At 52.1% G+C, this 17,930-nt stretch overlaps 1 protein-coding gene and 1 pseudogene across 1 annotated transcript in view; one reads left to right on the top strand and one right to left on the bottom strand.

The window, feature by feature from the left end:
• The first annotated feature begins 3,481 nt into the window (after positions 1–3,481).
• On the top strand, positions 3,482–7,441 carry LOC123932662 (annotated as a pseudogene).
• Positions 7,442–9,780: 2,339 nt separating this feature from the next.
• Positions 9,781–17,930, bottom strand: part of SCD5 (stearoyl-CoA desaturase 5) — a 124,956-nt gene continuing 116,806 nt past the window's right edge. The window contains 3 exon segments of the mRNA XM_045991133.1: positions 9,781–9,954; positions 9,956–9,972; positions 14,165–14,397. Coding sequence (XP_045847089.1) covers positions 9,781–9,954; positions 9,956–9,972; positions 14,165–14,397 — 424 coding nt within the window.

Here is a 17,930-nt window from a genome sequence, read left to right as displayed (position 1 = left end):
GTCACGGTGCCCTGCAGAGCGGCTGTGCACATCTGTGCACATCTGTGCCCTGGGCCCCCGAACCCCTCTCATCACTTCCCGCTGTCCCCGGCGGCCTGCGGGCGTTCATCCGTGGTGTCACTTGGACACACTCACGGCCACGGGAAGCATCACTTCTGCTCCCGAGGAGGGGACAGTACGAAGAGGCCTCGGCCCCTGTGTTCAAGGCGGAGGCTGGACCGGAGCTGGCAGACGACGGCTTCTCTGCGGACTTAGCGGGACGGAGTGAGACGTCTGACGGGAGCTTCTGCTGAAGGGAAGCGACGGATGGAATCGCTCGATGACGCTCGGGCCATTTTCGGGGCGGCCTGTGACTCTTCTCATCTGTAACACTGACCCCCCGCTCTGCCCCGCAAGGAATATATCCGAGTTCTTGTGTGCACACGTGGGATTTACTAAGTCACTTGTCGTCTACGACTTTCAGCAAAGTACTTGGGGAAAATGTCCAAACGATGTGACGGCTCTTCGGACGATGGGGTGGGAGACAGGGAAGGTTCGCGTCTGCCCTTCCGGGTGAATTTGTGTCCTTCTCAGGATCCGCGTCTCTCCCCGCGCCACTCCGTCCCCACTGCGGCGCCGGGTGAGTCCTGCAGATGGTCCAGGCGGGAGGTGGATGGCCCTCGGCGCCGGTGTCTGTCGGGACGGTGGCGTGATGCGATGTGACGGTTCCGTGCCCGTCTCCGTGGAGTCGCAAGGGATGAAGGAGGGACGAAGAGGAAGATCCGGCTGAGAAGAGGCTTAATTTAGTCTTTAATCTCCACCCACACCTGGACTCTGAGGTGCTGGGGTCAGAACTTCAACAGGTGGTTTGAGGGGACACAGTTCAGCCCCAACCCATGTTTGCCTGTTTCGCTTCTCAGTGTGTCTTGTTCTCCTGGCGTGGGGGTGACCCTCGGAAGGCATGTGTGGATTCTAACTCTGACCATCTCAGAGTGTCTCTGTGACAGCACAGTCCTCATGAATAAAGGGGTACCTCGTGCCCCCCCACAACATGTACTTCTTAAAAGTTGGGAAAGACATTTAAAAATACAGTTACTTATTTATTTGAGAGAGAGAGCACGAGTGAGTGTGTGGGGCAGAGGGAGGGGCAGGGGCAGAGGCAGGGGCAGAGGAAGAGAGAACCCCAGGCAGACCCTCTGCTGAGCGGGTAGCCCAGACATGGGGCTCGATCCCAGGACCCTGAGATCATGACCTGAGCCAAAAGCAAGAGTTTGATGCTTAACTGACTGAACCACCCCGGTACCGTGAAAGTTGGGGAAGGCTTTTAAAAGTTGGGGCATGTTTCCTTTCCTTTTTTAAAGATTTTGTTTATTTATTTATTTATTTATTTGAGAGAGTGAGAGAGAGCAGGAAGGGATAGAAGGGGAGGAGAGGGAGAGACTCTCAAGCAGGATCCCCGCTGGGTGCGGACCTTGATCCCATGGCCCTGAGATCAGGACCTGAGCTGAAATCAAGAGTTGGACACTTAACCAGATGAGCTGTCCGGGCTCCCCTAAAGGCTCAGGCATGTTTCCAAAGCCTGTTTATGAAAGGAAACCTGCACCAAATACTTTTGTAAAATTAAGAATTGTCTTCTAGTTTTTTTATTTTTATAAGTTTGGATTTCTGGGTCAACTGTTGCTGAAAGTAGGGCTTACATGTGTTCATGGACAATGACAGTGCAACAGACATTTCTGAGGTCCTGCTTCCAGGGTAAGCTCTCTGCTGGGAGCTCACAGTACAACTGTGCCCGAGACAGGCGTGGGCTTGCCCGCTCGGAGTGTCACATTTAACAGGGCAAACAAAGGAATGAGTTACAAAGATGAGACACAGCAATGCTAAATTTTTGTGCAATGCACTTTCTGCAGTGCGCTACATTGTAGCCACCTGCATCCATCCATCCATCCACCCACCCAGCCACCCACCCACCCATCCATGTAACCATCCATCCATCCATCCATCCTTCCATCCATCCGTGCATTCAGCAAAACTTATGGAGCACCTCTCATCTCTCTGGCCCTGTGGATTGGGAAGACACTTGGTGATTATGACTGGCTAGTTTGCATGACTCTTAAATGTGAGCTGTGAATTCTTTGTGCATTGTTTTTAGAGGCAGTTGTAATAGCTTTATAAAATCGAGCCAAGTATAGCTCAAACTAGGTGTCCTTTGGGAAAATACTTTTCTGATGAAGATTTTTTTCTTTTTCTTTTTTTGGTCATTCCTTTTTTCTGAAGGTGGTGTGTGAGCAAAACTTCGGTGACTTGACGTGTTCTTTGTAGACTGGTTGGCTGAGGTTCGATGGTACTGCCAGTGGTCTTTCAAGTCTGATGTGTTTTCATTTGACTTCTTTTTTGATGCAAAAGAAATTATTAAGATGCACTACAATCAGTGGCCTAGAAATTGCAATAAAGGATGTTCTTCTCAATTAAAATAACCTATGAGCGCTGTTATTATACAAGCCAGGAGCATTCATCTATTTAGAGTGGGAAAACCAAGTGAAATAGGAATAGCATAAAAAGACAGATAAATTTGCATACTTTCAAAAGAGAAATTATATTTTTATACCTCTTCAAGCTGTCCCATTTTCTCTTTCTCTCTTCTGTGGCAATGCTGAATTTAAAACAAATGGAAAAACAACAGACTGAATGTTACAATAAAACGCATTATATCAATCAGATGAACAAGACAAGCTTGTTGGGAAGCTTTAAATTATCTCTGTGCCACTCAGCCTTCTTCTAGCACGGAGTGGTGGAACTTTGGCAGCCAATCATGATGGCGTGTGATGATTAGTGACCTTAGTTTGGAGCATGTTATTGTTTCCAAGGTTTATAATGCTGGAATTTCCTGGAGACAGCAATACTCAATTTAAGGACATCTCTCAAATGGAAACTTAAAAACAAAACAATACAAAGCAAAACGAAAGCAAAACAAAACAAAAAAAAAACCCCAAACCCTGCAATTGTTGAGAAATATTTAGCCATTGCAATGGCAACGGCATTCCAGAAATGTCAACCAGCCTCAGTGAATTACCCGCATGTCATCGGCCACCTAATACTCAAGATTCTGCTTTCCCACCTACAAGTGTTTACTTTGCTTCGACAGAGGCAAGTTTCTAAGTTATACAGTGGCCTGTAGTCTCCTCCCTTTTTTCTTTGTAGGGATACAACGTGGGGATGGCTTCTAGCCCCATGTTTTGCTTGGCGTTTTCTAAGCCTGCTCACGTTGATTCCTGTACTCTTGGATGGAAGAAGAAGGGACCTAAGCAATCCTTTTTTCCGGGTGTGATATAGTATAGATAAAGAACTGGAAGTTCCACACATTTTTCCTTAGGCTGTTTGTCTACCAACAAAGCAACAATCCAACCATCCCTGGGTTGTGTAGATGGAGGCCAAGGAACGAAATAATGTACACAAACCCACATCAGAATGGCCTGTCCAGAGATCCAGCCCTGCCACCACCAAGATGGAGACTTTGTACCAGGTGGGTCCCGTTCCTAGTGCTTGAATGCCCAACCTGATGCAGAAGAAGCCGCCCTGCGGGCCATGGCGGCCGCCATGATGGTGCACGTGCTGGTGGTGATGTCTTACTTCCTCATCACTGGAGGAAAAATTTATGTTAGCGACCCTCCAAGTGTTGGCTTTATGACCGACAAACATGGACGTCAGAGACCAAGCTTTCTTGGCCCACGACTAACTGGACAATATATCACAGAAGAATTGGCGTCCAGCTTCCTACTTACAACAGGAGGTTCGGGTTTCTTAATCCTGGACCAATCAAATGTACCAAACATTCCAAAACTCAATACATTTCTTCTTCTCTTCATTGAATTTGTCTGTATCCTATGGAGCTTTTTCATGGCATGTATTCATGAGAATGGAACTGTTAAGCCATCTGATGGTTCAAATGCTTTTTCAGAAGAAATCAGTGGATATTGGATTTGTTCCTGTTCTGAAATTTTAAAGACTGCCCCAAGCCTGTGATGTGAAATATGGAAAAGAATGAAAAGCCGCAGAAACGCAGCAGCTGGTGAAAACACAGGATATGCCGATGCCTGAACTAGAATGTGTCGTTGGTTTCGGAGAGACAAGCTTCCACAGTATTTCTCCTGCTGGATGTGCCAACGGTGTTGTGGCGTTTTCTTCTTAGTTTCTAATGTCTCGGAGAATATATACTCAATTTCTACAACTATAATATTGAATAAAGTGATTTTTTTTTACTGCTCCCTTAACATTTCTTGGAGATGACATTTCTGACTTTGAAAAATGAATGTAAAATCAGGAGTAGAGATCGCATGAGCTGAGACCTCGGAGAGATGATCAGCTTTCCTTATGGTGCTTTGCTTTGAACAGAATGTGTGACATTATTCAGACACATGCACGACTGTTTCCTGCACAGTAAGATGTACGAAAGGAGCAGAAATCAATAATTTTCCTAATTAAAAAAAAGAGCCTCTCCCTATCAGTGTCTTGAAAGCAATCCAGGCCCCTGGCTTCAAAGAGACTAAAAAGATGGTTGGGAAGTGTCTGATAGATCATCACTTAAGAATTCCCCACATGGGTCTTCACTTTTAAAATAGTGATCTGGGGGCGCCTGGGTGGCTCAGTGGGTTGAGACTTCGGCTCAGGTCATGGTCTCAGGGTCTTGGGATTGAGCCCCGCATTGGGCTCTTGGCTCAGCAGGGAGCCTGCTTCCCACCCCCCACCTGCCCCTCTGCGGTTCCTCCAGATCCACTCCTCTTGAACCCATGGTAAGTTGAGGCAGCTGCGGACGACTCTCCCCTGGGCAGAGGGGCTTGGGAGGACAGAAGCCCACGACCAGGCTGCCCCACTTCCATCCCTGCTGGTGGGGGCGGGGAGGGTCTCTGAGCTCTACCACCAGCAGGGAGAGCAGGACAGGAATTTCCAGGTCATCACAGCACTTCCTTGCCGCAGAGGAAAGGGAAGGAAAGGGTTTACCCCAAACTACACATGGGTGGGGGTGGGAAGGGTCACAAGGTCAGGCAACTTCTCTCCTTCCTTGTTCTGCACAGGAGCAGCCCCTGGGAACGCAACGGGCTTCCAGGGTCTTCTGTAAGTGAGGACAGGAGGGAAGGGGTAAACGAAGGTCACAGAGGCTCCCTGAAGCTCACTGAAGCTCATTCTCACCCATTAGCTCCCACCTCGTCCTCTCCCATCTAGTCTCCGGGCCCCAGGAGGAGAAGAATGAGCTGCGGGAGTGACTCTGCAAGTGTGGCTTGTCCTCGGCGGAGGCCACGGGACAGAGGGAGGCCCGGGGGGCTGGGCAAAGGCTTGCCAGTGCGCGGGGCTTCTCCACACCCAGCCAGCGACCCCTACCCCGGCAGACAGTCCAATCCAGTCACCCTTCTTCACGAAGGGCTCGCCAGGCTGCAGGACATAGAGCCAGGAGAAGGGAGGCGGCACGTTCCCTCCGGCCTCGAGAGTTGGGCTGAGCCTGAGAATTCCGTGGACAAAAGGCAGATGAGCGGGGGATACACAGAGTTACTGCTCATGGGGGCCATCATGGGAACATGGGAGCCCCCCAAAGCGGCTGGGCCCAAGCGTCCATACACCGGATTGGACAAAGAGTCCTAATTGTGAGAAAGTACCCAACACGTATGGAGAAGCTGAAGGGAGATAAGGGTTACTTGCAAACCCTCGTTAGCACTGATTCTCTTGGTGTCTTCTCCTTGTCTCTGATGATAAGACCGTTTCACACACACACACACACACACACACACACACACCCTGGGACAGAGAGGGCAGTTCTCACATGCAAGTTTCATCTCCTGCTTTTAGGAAGAGAAAAGGAGGTCAGAGGGTCCTCCTTGCATCTGTGGTTTCAGGTGTCTTTCTTCCTTCCTCCCTTCTTTCCTTTCTTTTCCTTCCTTCCTCTCTCTCTCTCTTTCTTTCCTCCCTCCCTTCTTCTTTCTCTCCCTCTTCTTCTCTCTTAAATCTCTGCATCCGACATGGGGATCAAACTCACAACCCCGAGATCAAGAGTCACGTGCTTTACCAACTGAGCCGGCCAGGTGGCCCTCAAGTGCCTTTAACTGGAAATAATCTTATGTCAAACTGGCATCTGGGGCATATTCCGCTGCCTCTCACTATCCAGCTAGTTACTCACAAAAGCAGAACTAGAAGTTGGTCCCCTTCACTTCCGGTCTGTGGTTATTTGACTACATCTCAGTTACTGTCTTGTGTCGGGGACGCGCTACTCCCCCTCACCGACGTCTCGCGGGGAATCTACGACGCGCCAGGCTTGTTCTCGAGGCCTCCCGATTTACTTGAGCACGTAAGAGTGTGGGGGGATATGGAGGTGCAGAGAGCATCAGTAGTTTAATAAATGGCACTTTCACGTGGTTCAGCCTGCAAACATGTGCAACACAGCTGGTTAGTCACGAGTCTGAATTCAGAATCTTGCCATTTGTGACAACATGGAGGCACCTAGAAAGTGTTACGCTGAGTAAGTCAGAGAAAGAAAGACACATACCATAGGATCTCTCTGACATGTGCAATCGTAAAAAAAACCAATAATGAACTCATACGTACAGAGAACAGATTGGTGGGCTGTGGGGGTGGGCAAAATGGTGAAGCTGGTCAGAAGACACAGATTTCCAGCTATAAAATAAATGTGAAGGGGATTTCACGCACAGCATGGTGACTATAGCTAATAGTCCTTGCTTTCATATTTGAAACTCACTAAGAATATGAGCTAAAAGCTCTCATCACAAGAAAAAAAATCACTGCCACAATGTTAACAAGATTGCTTATTGTGGCAATCATTTTGCTTTATATACGGACATTTTGCTTTATTTAAGGATGGCCAGGCGTCCTTTTTTTGCAATACATGCAAATGCCAAATCGTTATGTTCTGCGCCTGAAAGTAATATAATGTATGTCAAATATACCTCAACTTAAAAAAGGGAGAATTCAAACTCAGGTCCTTACCTCGAGTCTGGTGCTATTTTTCTACTACTCCACTAGGCCAGAACCTTTTGCAGTACTTCCTTTCATTAAACTCATTTCCACAGATTATGTTTGTTTATCTTTATTTTTCATTATATTTTGGGAATGAATGAAACAGATGCATTTTTTTGTGTTTTTTGTTTGTTTTTACCAAGAACATTCCTTTTAGTCTCACTCCGTGTTTTCCCACTCAGACTCAATTATTTCCCCTCAATTCTGAGCTCCCAGATCCCAGAAAGGATGGGCATGAACTTGAGAGGTGTTTCAAACCCGAAGTCAACCAAGTCCCTATCTCTGTTGATGCTGGTGGCTATTAGAGCTCGATGGGACCTTGGCCAGAGTCCGGTTTTATCCTCTCTCTTTGCAGATGAGAAAACTAGATCCAGAAAGACTCAAGGCCACACAGCCGGCCAGGAGTGCCCTTGAGGCAGCTCTGCGGTACCCGGCTAGCTCGTAGTGCGCAGGGGACAAGCTCTGTTGCAACCGCTTCCCCTTGGCTCCCTGCACCGGGATGCGTGGTGGGTGCTTCCGAAATAAGCCTTGCAGGACACGGAGATTAAGGACAGGACATCCCCTTACTTTAAACTGATCCTCTCCAAAAAAAGGTCCCAAACTCTCTAGGGCCCTTTTGGATAGTCTTGGGAGATACGTCCCACGGTTACTTTCTTCCCTTAGATGGAATGTTAACATGGAAGTTTCTAGAGTGATCTAACCTCCATCCACTCTTTCAACAAAATCATCCCCGTCCTCATTCATGGGCGATGCTGCAGCTAAATACAGAGCTCTGGGTTCAGAGGAGTGAGGTTCAGGACTTATCCGGTCTAGATGGGGGAATATCCTCCTTTTGTGAGAAGGCTTCAAATTGTTTTTCCAAATGTAGCCTTTCCTATTAGACGGACAAGCAATACGACTGGTGCATTTAAGGGACAGGGAGCCACGGAAATATTTCCAATCATTTTAGGTCATGTCGATCCCAACTCAGCTCGGAATACAGTTACACCCCACCACTGCTCAGTACAAAGCAGCTGGTAGATGCCAGCCAGACCCAGAGGGTGCACCGGCTGGAACCCCACTGAGCTGCAGGCGGACCAAGAAGCCTGCAGCTGAGGGCAGGGACCCAGGTGTTTCGGGGGAAGGAAGGGCGGAGAGGGGGGCAGCGCAAGGGAAGAGTTGGGGGGCAGGACGGAGGGAGAGCCGAGCCCATCTTCCATGGCTCTGGGCACTCTTAGCAGGGCCGCCGGGGCTTGGGGAAGGAAGGTCTTTCCTGCTCTCTCGGGTGACAGGCAGGAGGAGGGGTGCCCGCCCGTCAGCTGAAGCAGCACTAACAACCATACTGGTGAGTGAGACGTGGGGACGACATCACTTGGGTTCTGCCTTCCAGATATGGAACTAGCCGACCTTCCCTCCAGCCCAGCTGATGGGGCACAGGAGGCCTTGTCTTGTGAGTCCAGCGCTCGAAGCAAATGGAAACCATAGGGTCATTGTGGCGCAGCAGGGACCCCTGAGAGGACGTCCTCTGAACAACATTTAAGCACCCGGGCAAGACCACCAGTGAGTTCAGAATCATTTATTGTGCGTCACTCGTGGTTTGTACATTGTTAATGGCAAGACAACAGTGTCCCACAGTGCTGGGGGAAGAACTTCATTCTGACCATCTCCTACTGGCTCCCCTTCTTTTCCCGGAAGTTTTAAGTCCCTACATCTTTCCTGAAAAGATCTATCCTCAAGGAGCTCCAACATCCTTCTCTTGCGCTGACAACCGACACATAGGAGACGCTGTCCGGTTAATGCACGTGCTCCTTACAAGGCGACTTAACACACGGAAGGTTTTTTAATCCGAAAGCTACGTGATGATCGCTTGGTGTTTTGCTGCAAAATCAGTGAGGGCCGCATGCAGGGGAAACAGTAGCAGACGCCGAGTTCTGGGTAACTTGTTATTAAATCCGACGCCTGGTGTGGAAAATTAAGATGCTCACTTAGCAGGAGTCGCGGAAGCACGTGCGTCGACGGCTGGGCCGACTGGAACACGGACTAGGTGTCTCCACACTGAAATGAGAGTCGATCTGAACTTAATTCTATGTCGGGCACATCCGAGTTACACACCTTTAAAAGGACAATAGCGAAGAGAACAAAATCAAACAGCTGAACAGACACCGATGCGCAGGGCGGGCTGGGCGTGGTCGGGACAGGAAGCCGGCTGGGCACCGGGCAGGTCTCTTCTGAAGCCAAGACGGTGGAGCAGGAATAAGCTTAAACGGGGAAAAAGAGAGGGTGAGAGCCATTTCCCGTGCTGTCATCTTTCAAAGTGTTCAGTTCTCCTAAACACCACCACCACACGGACACACACGCGGTCATTACAAAACAGAGACATCGGACCCCTCTTCTGCCTTCTGCCCTGCCTCTCTGCTCCTTCGGATGGTGGGTTTACGAACCGCGCAGGGTCCACTGCTAGGAGAGAAAACTCACGCTCTCCTGAATCACGCGGAGAGAGTACGAAGCTCCTTCATCGTGTCAGGGTCAACATCACGTAAAGCACGTGACCACGTGTGTTTGACTGCAGCTACGGCAACTAAATCACGCGTTACACTGTAATGTTAAATCATAGTTACGGTGACGTTAAAAAATTTTTTTATTGACAGTTGACATGATTTTTGAGACAAAGAGAAAGTTCCCAAACCCCATAGATTCTGTTCCCTCCCTGCCCTCTACCCCACCCACATCCAACGCAGGAGAGGACTGCAGTGACAAAGCCATGAGCCCAGGCGTCGATGGCAGACATAGCAGGCAGCCCCACGTTCACGAGCTCCCATCTCCGGTCCTGGCTGTCCGGGCCTCGATCATCGGCTTCGTTGCCCGTTTGCGGTCTGTGGCCAGCCCCAGCCAGCACATGAGGTCAATGAACCAGGTGGTTGGGTTGAAAGGTAAGCCGAATTCACTTGCGAAGCAGTCAAAGGGGAAGGTGTGGTTGGTCATTGTGGAAACCTTCACCTACAAGACAAAGCGGGATTGAAACAACCCGCCCCACCTCCCTGCCCAGACGGAGCCCCACCGCTCACTGAGCTCCGTGGGCAGCAGACGTTGTCTGCCCTTCGAGAGCACCGGCGCGACGAAGTACGAAGAGAAACACAACGAGACAGCACAGAGCCACGAGGTTAATCTCCCCGTATGAACCGTGGGTATGGTACCACGATTTCGGGGCCGGACTTCGGAAACTAAATGCTAAATGGCTGATAACAGATCCTCATTTTTTAAAAAGATTTTATTTATTTATTTATTTAACAGAGATCACAAGGAGGCAGAGAGGCAGGCAGAGAGAGAGGAGGAAGCAGGCTCCCCCGTGGAGCAGAGAGCCCGACGCAGGGCTCGATCCCAGGACCCTGAGATCATGACCTGAGCCGAAGGCAGAGGCTTTAACCCACTGAGCCTCCCAGGCACCCCCACATTTCCTCGTTTTGACGTTTGTTCATGACAGGAGAATAGCGTCCGCGGGCTGGAGGGACCAGACGAGGGCTTGCTGGAGAGCCGCGAAGACCCGGCGGTGTATGGCTCGGACAGGCCAGCAAAGCGCGGAGGAACCGTTACCATCCCAGACAGGCTACAGGGTTTTCCACCCCTCCTGCTGAGCAGCTTTTCCTCCCTTACCTTTTTTTTTTAAATTGAAGTATTTTGAGGAGGGATCTCACGGCTTCTTTCACTTGACTCTCTTACACAGCTTTACTGCGATACGATTCACCCATTTGAAGTACAACCTTACCGGCTTTCAGTGTTTTCCGAGTCGTGCACCCTTCACCACAATGAATTTTATAACATCTTCTTTACGTACAGGGAAGCGCCCCACTCCTGAGCTCTCGCGCCAACCAGCCCCTCCCTTCTCTCCCGTCGTGGATAATCTACGGTCCCCGGACTGGCCGAGGCTCGCCCAGATCAGACATTTCTAGGAGGGGCGTCTCACAGGCGGCTCTGACGAGCGTCTGAAATCTGAACACGGACTCCGTGAAGCAGGTCCCCTCCCCAGCGGGGGCGGGCGTCGCGCCATCCGTTGAGAGCCTGAACAGAACAAATGGTGGAGCCAGAGGAATTTGCCCCTTTTATTCTGACCCAGTGACTGACCTGGAACATTTATCTCATCGTCCCCTGCCCTCAGATTGGGATTGGCACGATGTGTTCCCCTGGCTCTCCGGCCTTGGAACTCAGATTTAATGATCCCACTGGCTTTCCTGGGTCTCCAGCTTGCAGAGAGCAGACCGTGGGGTTTCCCGGCTCCCAAAATCCCGTGAGCCTGCTCCTCATAATAAACATCTCCCCTCTTCCCCAACCTTTCCCTCCCTCGTCTCTACTTATTTACACCACGCGTATGTATGGACACACACACACACACAGAAATAGCAGGATTCCTATTCATATCCCACACACATGTCTCTACCTGTTTGTGTAGATTTCCCACGGTTTCTGTGTATATGGGGATTTATCACGAGGAACCTATAACATTGCATTACAGTACACACCGGAACTGTGCGGAGTGGGTTGTATGTAATAGTACACGCGTGTGTGTCAGTGTGCGTATGCGTGTAGTGTATCGTGTCCTAATATGCATGTATTTATAATGATTCTGTTTCTCTAGAGAACCCGATACAACCCCCGTAGATCTGTCTGTTCTGAAGATTCCATATAAACGAAGTCACACCACATGTGATTTGGGGACTGGCTTCTTCCACTTAGCTAAGTTTTCAGGGCTGTGGCAGGTGTCGGTATTTTATTTCTTCTTATTGCCCAACGGTTTTCCATTGCACGGACGCACCTTTGCACTTCCCACATTCGATGGGTGACAGACGCCTGGACGATTTCCACTTTTCGCTATTATGAGTCGTGTTGCTCTGAACACTCACAAGCGAGTTTCTGTGCGGACGTTGATTCTTACTTCTCTTCTGCACAAATCTGGGAGTGGAGTTGCTGGATCATACGGTAACTATTTTTAACCATTTGAGGAATTGCTAGATTCTTCCTTTAATTTTTTTTTTAAAGATCTAGTTATTTATTTGAGAGAGAGCGCGTGCATGGGGGAGGGAGAAAGGAGAGGGAGAGAGTCTTAAGCAGACTCTCTTCTGAGCTCAGAGCCGGACACCAGGCTGGATCTCACGACCCTGAGATCATGACCCGAGCCAAAACCAAGGGTCGGACGTCCAACCAACTACACCACCCAGGTGCCCCCCTTTACTTCTTAGTAGGTCCTCCCATCCCCCAGCTCTGCTGACCACAGCTGAAGGGCTCTGCTCTGCGATGAGCGTACCCGATGGACAGATCTGTGGTTTAGTTTTTCTTTTTAATCAGTCTGCTTTTCCCTGCCCCTTCCTTCCCCTGAGTATATGCAGAGGAGTTTCCCACCATGTTCAGAAGCAGACGCCGCGCTGAGGCCGGGCTGGACCCCCTCAACCGCACAGCCTGATGTGCCAGAAGCCTTCCCCGGACCTTAACGAAGAAAACCGACGAGGAACCCACTGTGGACCTTGGTGCACAGAAAGCCAACAGCCGGCTCCTGAGGGCCCGCGCCACGCCCATGTCCTTGGGCTTTCCGGCCCCTGTCCCCACACAAGCTGGAACTCCGTCTTGTCCTCCCTTCTCTTCTGAAAAGACACGGCCGTGCTGACTCTGAGGGCCGAGGGAGAGGCCACGTGTGTGGCTCCGTCGGTGAAGTGTCCAGCTCTTGATCTGGGGTCAGTCACGATCTCGGGGTCGTGGGATCGAGCCCCGTGTCGGGCTCTGCACTCAGCAGGGAGCCTGCTCCTCCCGAAGCTCACTCTCTCTCTGTCCCGCTCTCAAAATAAATAGGGGAAAAAAAAAAAAAGGAAGATGCAGGGAGAGGAGGAAGTGGCAGGAGCATCAGAAGCTCCTTCCGAGACACTTTTCTCTCGGTGCAGCCAGTGTCCCCACGGCTGAATTGGTGCTCATTTAACCACCGTCATTGCTCCTGTCAACACAAGATCCTGGGGTCTTAGTAAGTGCGCGAGGCTACCGACACGGTGGCAGAAACTCCTTGCTGCTGGGACGCCTGGGTGGCTCAGTGGGTTAAAGCCTCTGCCTTCGGCTCAGGTCATGATCTCAGGATCGTAGGATCGAGCCCCGCATCGGGCTCTCTGCTCAGCGGGGAGCCTGCTTCCTCCTCTCTCTCTGCCTGCCTCTCTGCCTACTTGTGATCTCTCTCTGTCAAATAAATAAATAAAATCTTAAAAAAAAAGAAACTCCTTGCTACTGAGACGTTGCCCCTCCAGGTTCCACCTCCACGCTCAAGGCCCAGCTTTCCAAGGAGCCCGAGCTGCGTCCACAAAGACACAGCCAATGTTTCTTTATGACTTACCGTGCGCCAGCCGCGGTGGCGAGGGCTTTAACGGGTGTGCAGACCTATAATCCCCTCTCTGAGCTAGCTGCCACAGTTATCCCCATTTTAAAAATACAGAAGGGACCGGCAACTTGCTTTAGACCGTAAAGCTAGGAATGAAAACAACATCACTGAGGCTTATTTCATGCTAAGCCCTGCTGCAAAGCTTACACAGTAACTCGTCAAACCGTCCCGGACCCCGGAGCAGGTCAATGTCACTGTCGTCTTTGCTTGTCAGAGGAAGACACAAGGTGTGGCAGATCAGACAGCTTGCCCGGAGAGAAAGTGGGGGAACCAAGACCCGACCAAAGTCATCAGAATCCGGAGGCCTCGCTCTTATCCATCTGGGGACACCATGAGACGCCGCGATTTTGCTTCTTCCCATCTCTCCGACTGACGGCCTTTGTTCTTGCGGTCCAACAGCGGGACAGAACGGTCAGGGCAGTTTGAAGAGAGTCGCCTGAGATGGCTCCTGCAGGAATGTTTCCATGGTAGAAATAAGTAGCTACTAACTACTGAGCACCTACTGCATGACGGACATTGTCCTACACCGTGCACACTGGTAGCTTACTTCCTCTTCATAACACCCTGTGAAGTAGACATCACGATTCCCACGTCAAAGATGAGAAAACTCTAAATCAGAGAGATCTGGTGACTTGTCCAAGAGCCAAGATTCTACCACCAAAGCCCAAGTTCATCCCACCAACTCCCATCCACTGCCTCTCTTTACAGATTCCAGAAAACCACTGGACAGCCAAGAGAATCTGAGCTGCCGTACTTCCCATCGGCTCTCACTCCCCGGCTCACCAATGGTGCCCAGAGCAATGAGCAGGTTCTGCCGGGGGCTTATGTGCTTGTCGTAGGGCCGGTTCCCGTACATGTGGGCGGCGCCGTTGACCAGCCACGTGACGTTGAGGGTAATGGTGTAGCGGAGGACGGACGCCAAGAAGTAGGAGGTCCACAGACTCTCCCCCCAGAAGCACCAGGGCACCATCGTGGGGACCCCGAGGCACATGAGCGCCACGGTGATCTTCTAGTACCTGGAAGGCAGAGCGTTGCGCAAGCACGGGCCCCGCCGATGGGGGCAGGCACGGGCTGGGCAAGCTGCCGGGAAAGTAGGAAGTGTGCCTGCTGGCTCCTTGCACGCTTTCTGCACGGAAGCACCCCATCGCATGTCACCGTGTACAGGGGCTGCAAACCCATGTCCCTGTGAGGGCGAGGTGGAAACCCAAAGTGGAGTTGGGTCGGACTCTGGGCAGCGGCAGGGCAGCTCCCCAGTTCCACGGCCCCCGCTCCTCCGTTCACCTGTCAATCCACTGGACAATCGGGTTGTCTCCAGTGACTTCGAGAAACACCTGTTTCTTGAGTAATTTTCAGACACGTGATTCCATACTATCGTAGCCTGGCACAAGGTAAACACTGCAATCCCCTCTCAAACAATGTTCCCTCTTCACTGGAGACTCCGTTCCAAGCCAGCGGAAGGGAAGTCAGTGAGAAGGCGGAAGCACGGCACATGCAGAGTCGTGTTTACGAAGAAACCGTCCGCAGTTTGGTGGTCGGACCTGTGTACCCAGCAAAGTATTGACTAAGCATGTACTGGCTGCCCGGTCACGAGGGCTGGTGATACAAAGACAGATCCGGCACGGTCCCCGCCCAGGCCTCCATTAGGAGGTGACCTTCTGGCCATGTGGAACCAGCTCTGTGCAGGGACAGGCACGGGGCTGTGCCGGGAGTTCGCAGCTGTTTCCTCCCTGGCCTCACGCAGCCTAACGCGGCTTCCCGGAGGCCTCGTTAAGATGCGTCGTACGAAACGGCACCGTGTGAGCAACGACATTCAGGAGGTGGAGGCCTCGAACTTGAGTCTGGATCTGATTCTGGACGCGGAACCAGCCGTTTTCTTTCTTTTGCTCCCTCCTGCGTGCAGCTAGCTGGTTCCCCAAGAGCAGAGCCTGAGGCAAGGCCATGAAGGGGGTAGTCTATCTGGGAAGAGACAGGGAAGGAGGGAAACCAAACCGGGGGGGGGGGCTCATGTGTTGGACACCTGAACTTGGACCTCGGTGGGACAGATCACACTCCGGAGTTACTCTCCCGAGGAATGAAAGAAAAGGCTGTTTTCCCACTGGCTCCACCTGCGTCCCGGCCAAGGGATGTCACATGGGATATCGGCTCCCTCACAGCTCCAGTTTGCTCGGGTCGGCACGGCAGAGCGTGTTTCTGGAAGCATCTCAGGTGGTGGTGGCAAAGACACCAGGCAGGACGCGGGAAACCAGGCGTCCGGCTGAGCAAGGTGCCGTTGGGGCACACCTGGTGTGGGCAGGTGGCTGCGGCGAGAGCCGGCGTGAAAAGACGGCGGAGCAGGCGGGGGGCACGAGAGGGGTCTACGGAGGAGGTTGTGAGACCTACAGCGGATCTTGGGAGGATCCGGTAAGCAACACACACATACCATGTGCATATCCTAGGTCATGGCTATGCTGAGAACGCTCCATGTACTGGCTCATTTAATCCAGTAGAAACTCTAGGGGGAAGTGACCATTACTATCACCATTTTACGGAGCAAAGGAAAGGTTCCATAGTTGGGCCAAGGTTACAAGACGGAGACGTAGTAGGACCAAGATTCAGATCCAGGCAGAATCACTGCCGAGACCACCGTCCCCTTCAATGCAGCTGTCGTGGTATCCCAGTGACTTGAATGTGGGTGCCGCTGGGTTCACCCGGTGCCCAGCAAAACACGAATTTTATGGGAACCGACACTTACGCACAGCTAGCAATCTGCAAGACACACTTACACACAGGATTTGCACATGAATCATTTAAGTTGAAGAGGGTCCTCAGGAGGCCAGGTGAGTGGGCTGTGGCCACTGAAGGGACTGGCGCTCTTCTGCCGGGCTCCCTAGAGCCGCATGCAGAAAACTGTTATAGGAAAAAAAGATTTTGTTCATTTATTTGACAGTGCGTGAGCGTGGGGCGGGGGGCGGAGTGGGCAGAGGGAAGCAGGCTCCCCGCGGAGCAGAGCCTGATGTGGACCTGATCCCAGGACCCTGAGACCATGACCTGGGCCAAAGGCAGAGGCTCAACCCACTGCACCCCCCAGGCGCCCCGCGACCGCTCTGGAGATCTACTCGTAAGGGAGGGGGAGGAAGGCAGCCTGAGCCGAGGAGAAGCTCAGCTATGATGAGTTCCAGCAGATCCGGCAGGGACCTCCGGGGCTGGGGGACCCTTCAGAGTTGTCCCAAACTGCACGGTCTCCCCGCATCATCCAGCCTTCGGCTTCGGGGCGCACCCTGGAATGGGTGGTTCCATGCGGTCAAGGACGCCCCCAGAGAGGAGCACCCGCTGAAGGCGGTCCCGGGAGAGGTGCGCAGGTCCTGCCGAGGCCCTGGGGCTCGGGGGTGAGTGCGTGCAGGGAGGGGTGTTCTGAAGGGAGAACGGAAGAGGTGGCCAGAGCCACGGGTCTGCTGCTCTCTGCACCTCCGAGGAGGAGAGCAGGCCGGACTGTGTGTCAACAGAAGGCATTTTGTGGCTGAAAAAGGTTCTTCCCTTCCTCCACTCTCTGGGCTACAGTCCAGAACCTTTGGAAAGAACCTGTCCTGGGGCACCTGGGTGGCTCCGTGGGCTAAGCGTCTGCCTTCAGGTCAGGTCATGACCTTGGGGTCCTGGGATCGAGCCCTCTCTTCAGGCTCCTTGCTGGGCAGGGAGTCTGCCCCCGCCCCCACTCATAGGCTCTCTCTAAATCAATCAATCAATCAATAAAATTTTTTTAAAAAGGAAGAAGATTAGCCTCTCCTTGTCACGATCTGAGCCATTGTCTTGGCTGCTCATTTAGCTCCTGAGAAGGAGGAGGAAGAAAACACTGCGGGCGAGCTCTGCTGGGCACCAGGCTAAGCAGCGCCCAGGCCTTCTCTCTTCCTCCTTCCTGCACACTGGGAACAGACAGGGGCCACGGTTCCCCCAGGAGGAGGCCGGGCCCTCGCTCTGGCCCTCAGCTCTGCCCCGGCCTCTTCGGCTCACAGGACTCTGCTTCCGCGGACGCCCTGCCCCGCCGTTCTCTCCCAACCTGAACTTACTTGAACTTCGTCAGGAAGCCCCCTGCCGGCCTGGGCTCCGGCCCTAGCACAACCCCCATCCAGCTAAATGTCCTCTTCCTCCAAAAAGACCCTCTGTAAAAATCCTTGCAGTAAAGCGTGGTGTGTTTAAAGCGAGGGCTACCCTGTGATGTTCCCTAGGATTCCTTGTTGCGTGTTCAGTGGAATGAATAGAGGAGAAGGGATTTTAGGGGCCACAGAGGGTCTGGGTGGGGCAGCCAGAGGCTGATCTTTGCATCAAAATTCCCCGCAGCCATCAGACAGACCGGACGCCGTCCCGTGCCGCCGAGGGCCCTTCCTCCCGTGCCTCCTGGCTTCCAGCAGCTTCGTGACCGTCGCTGGCCTTCTTGCTTCAGAACAAGTGTGGGGACGGCTCCCCGGCTTCCTTGCTCAATGACACTCAACTCTGAACCCCCAGCCCAGGGTCCACCAGCAAGTCCGTGAGGCCTCCAGCTCCTCGTCCTTCCTCACCGGGGGGATTTCCTTTCTTC

The sequence above is a fragment of the Meles meles genome, chromosome 2 (assembly GCF_922984935.1).
Source record: "Meles meles chromosome 2, mMelMel3.1 paternal haplotype, whole genome shotgun sequence".
In the NCBI taxonomy this organism is placed as follows: domain Eukaryota; kingdom Metazoa; phylum Chordata; class Mammalia; order Carnivora; family Mustelidae; genus Meles; species Meles meles.
The sequence above is the reverse complement of the archived record's forward strand: the minus strand, read 5'-3'. Positions and strand labels throughout refer to the sequence as shown.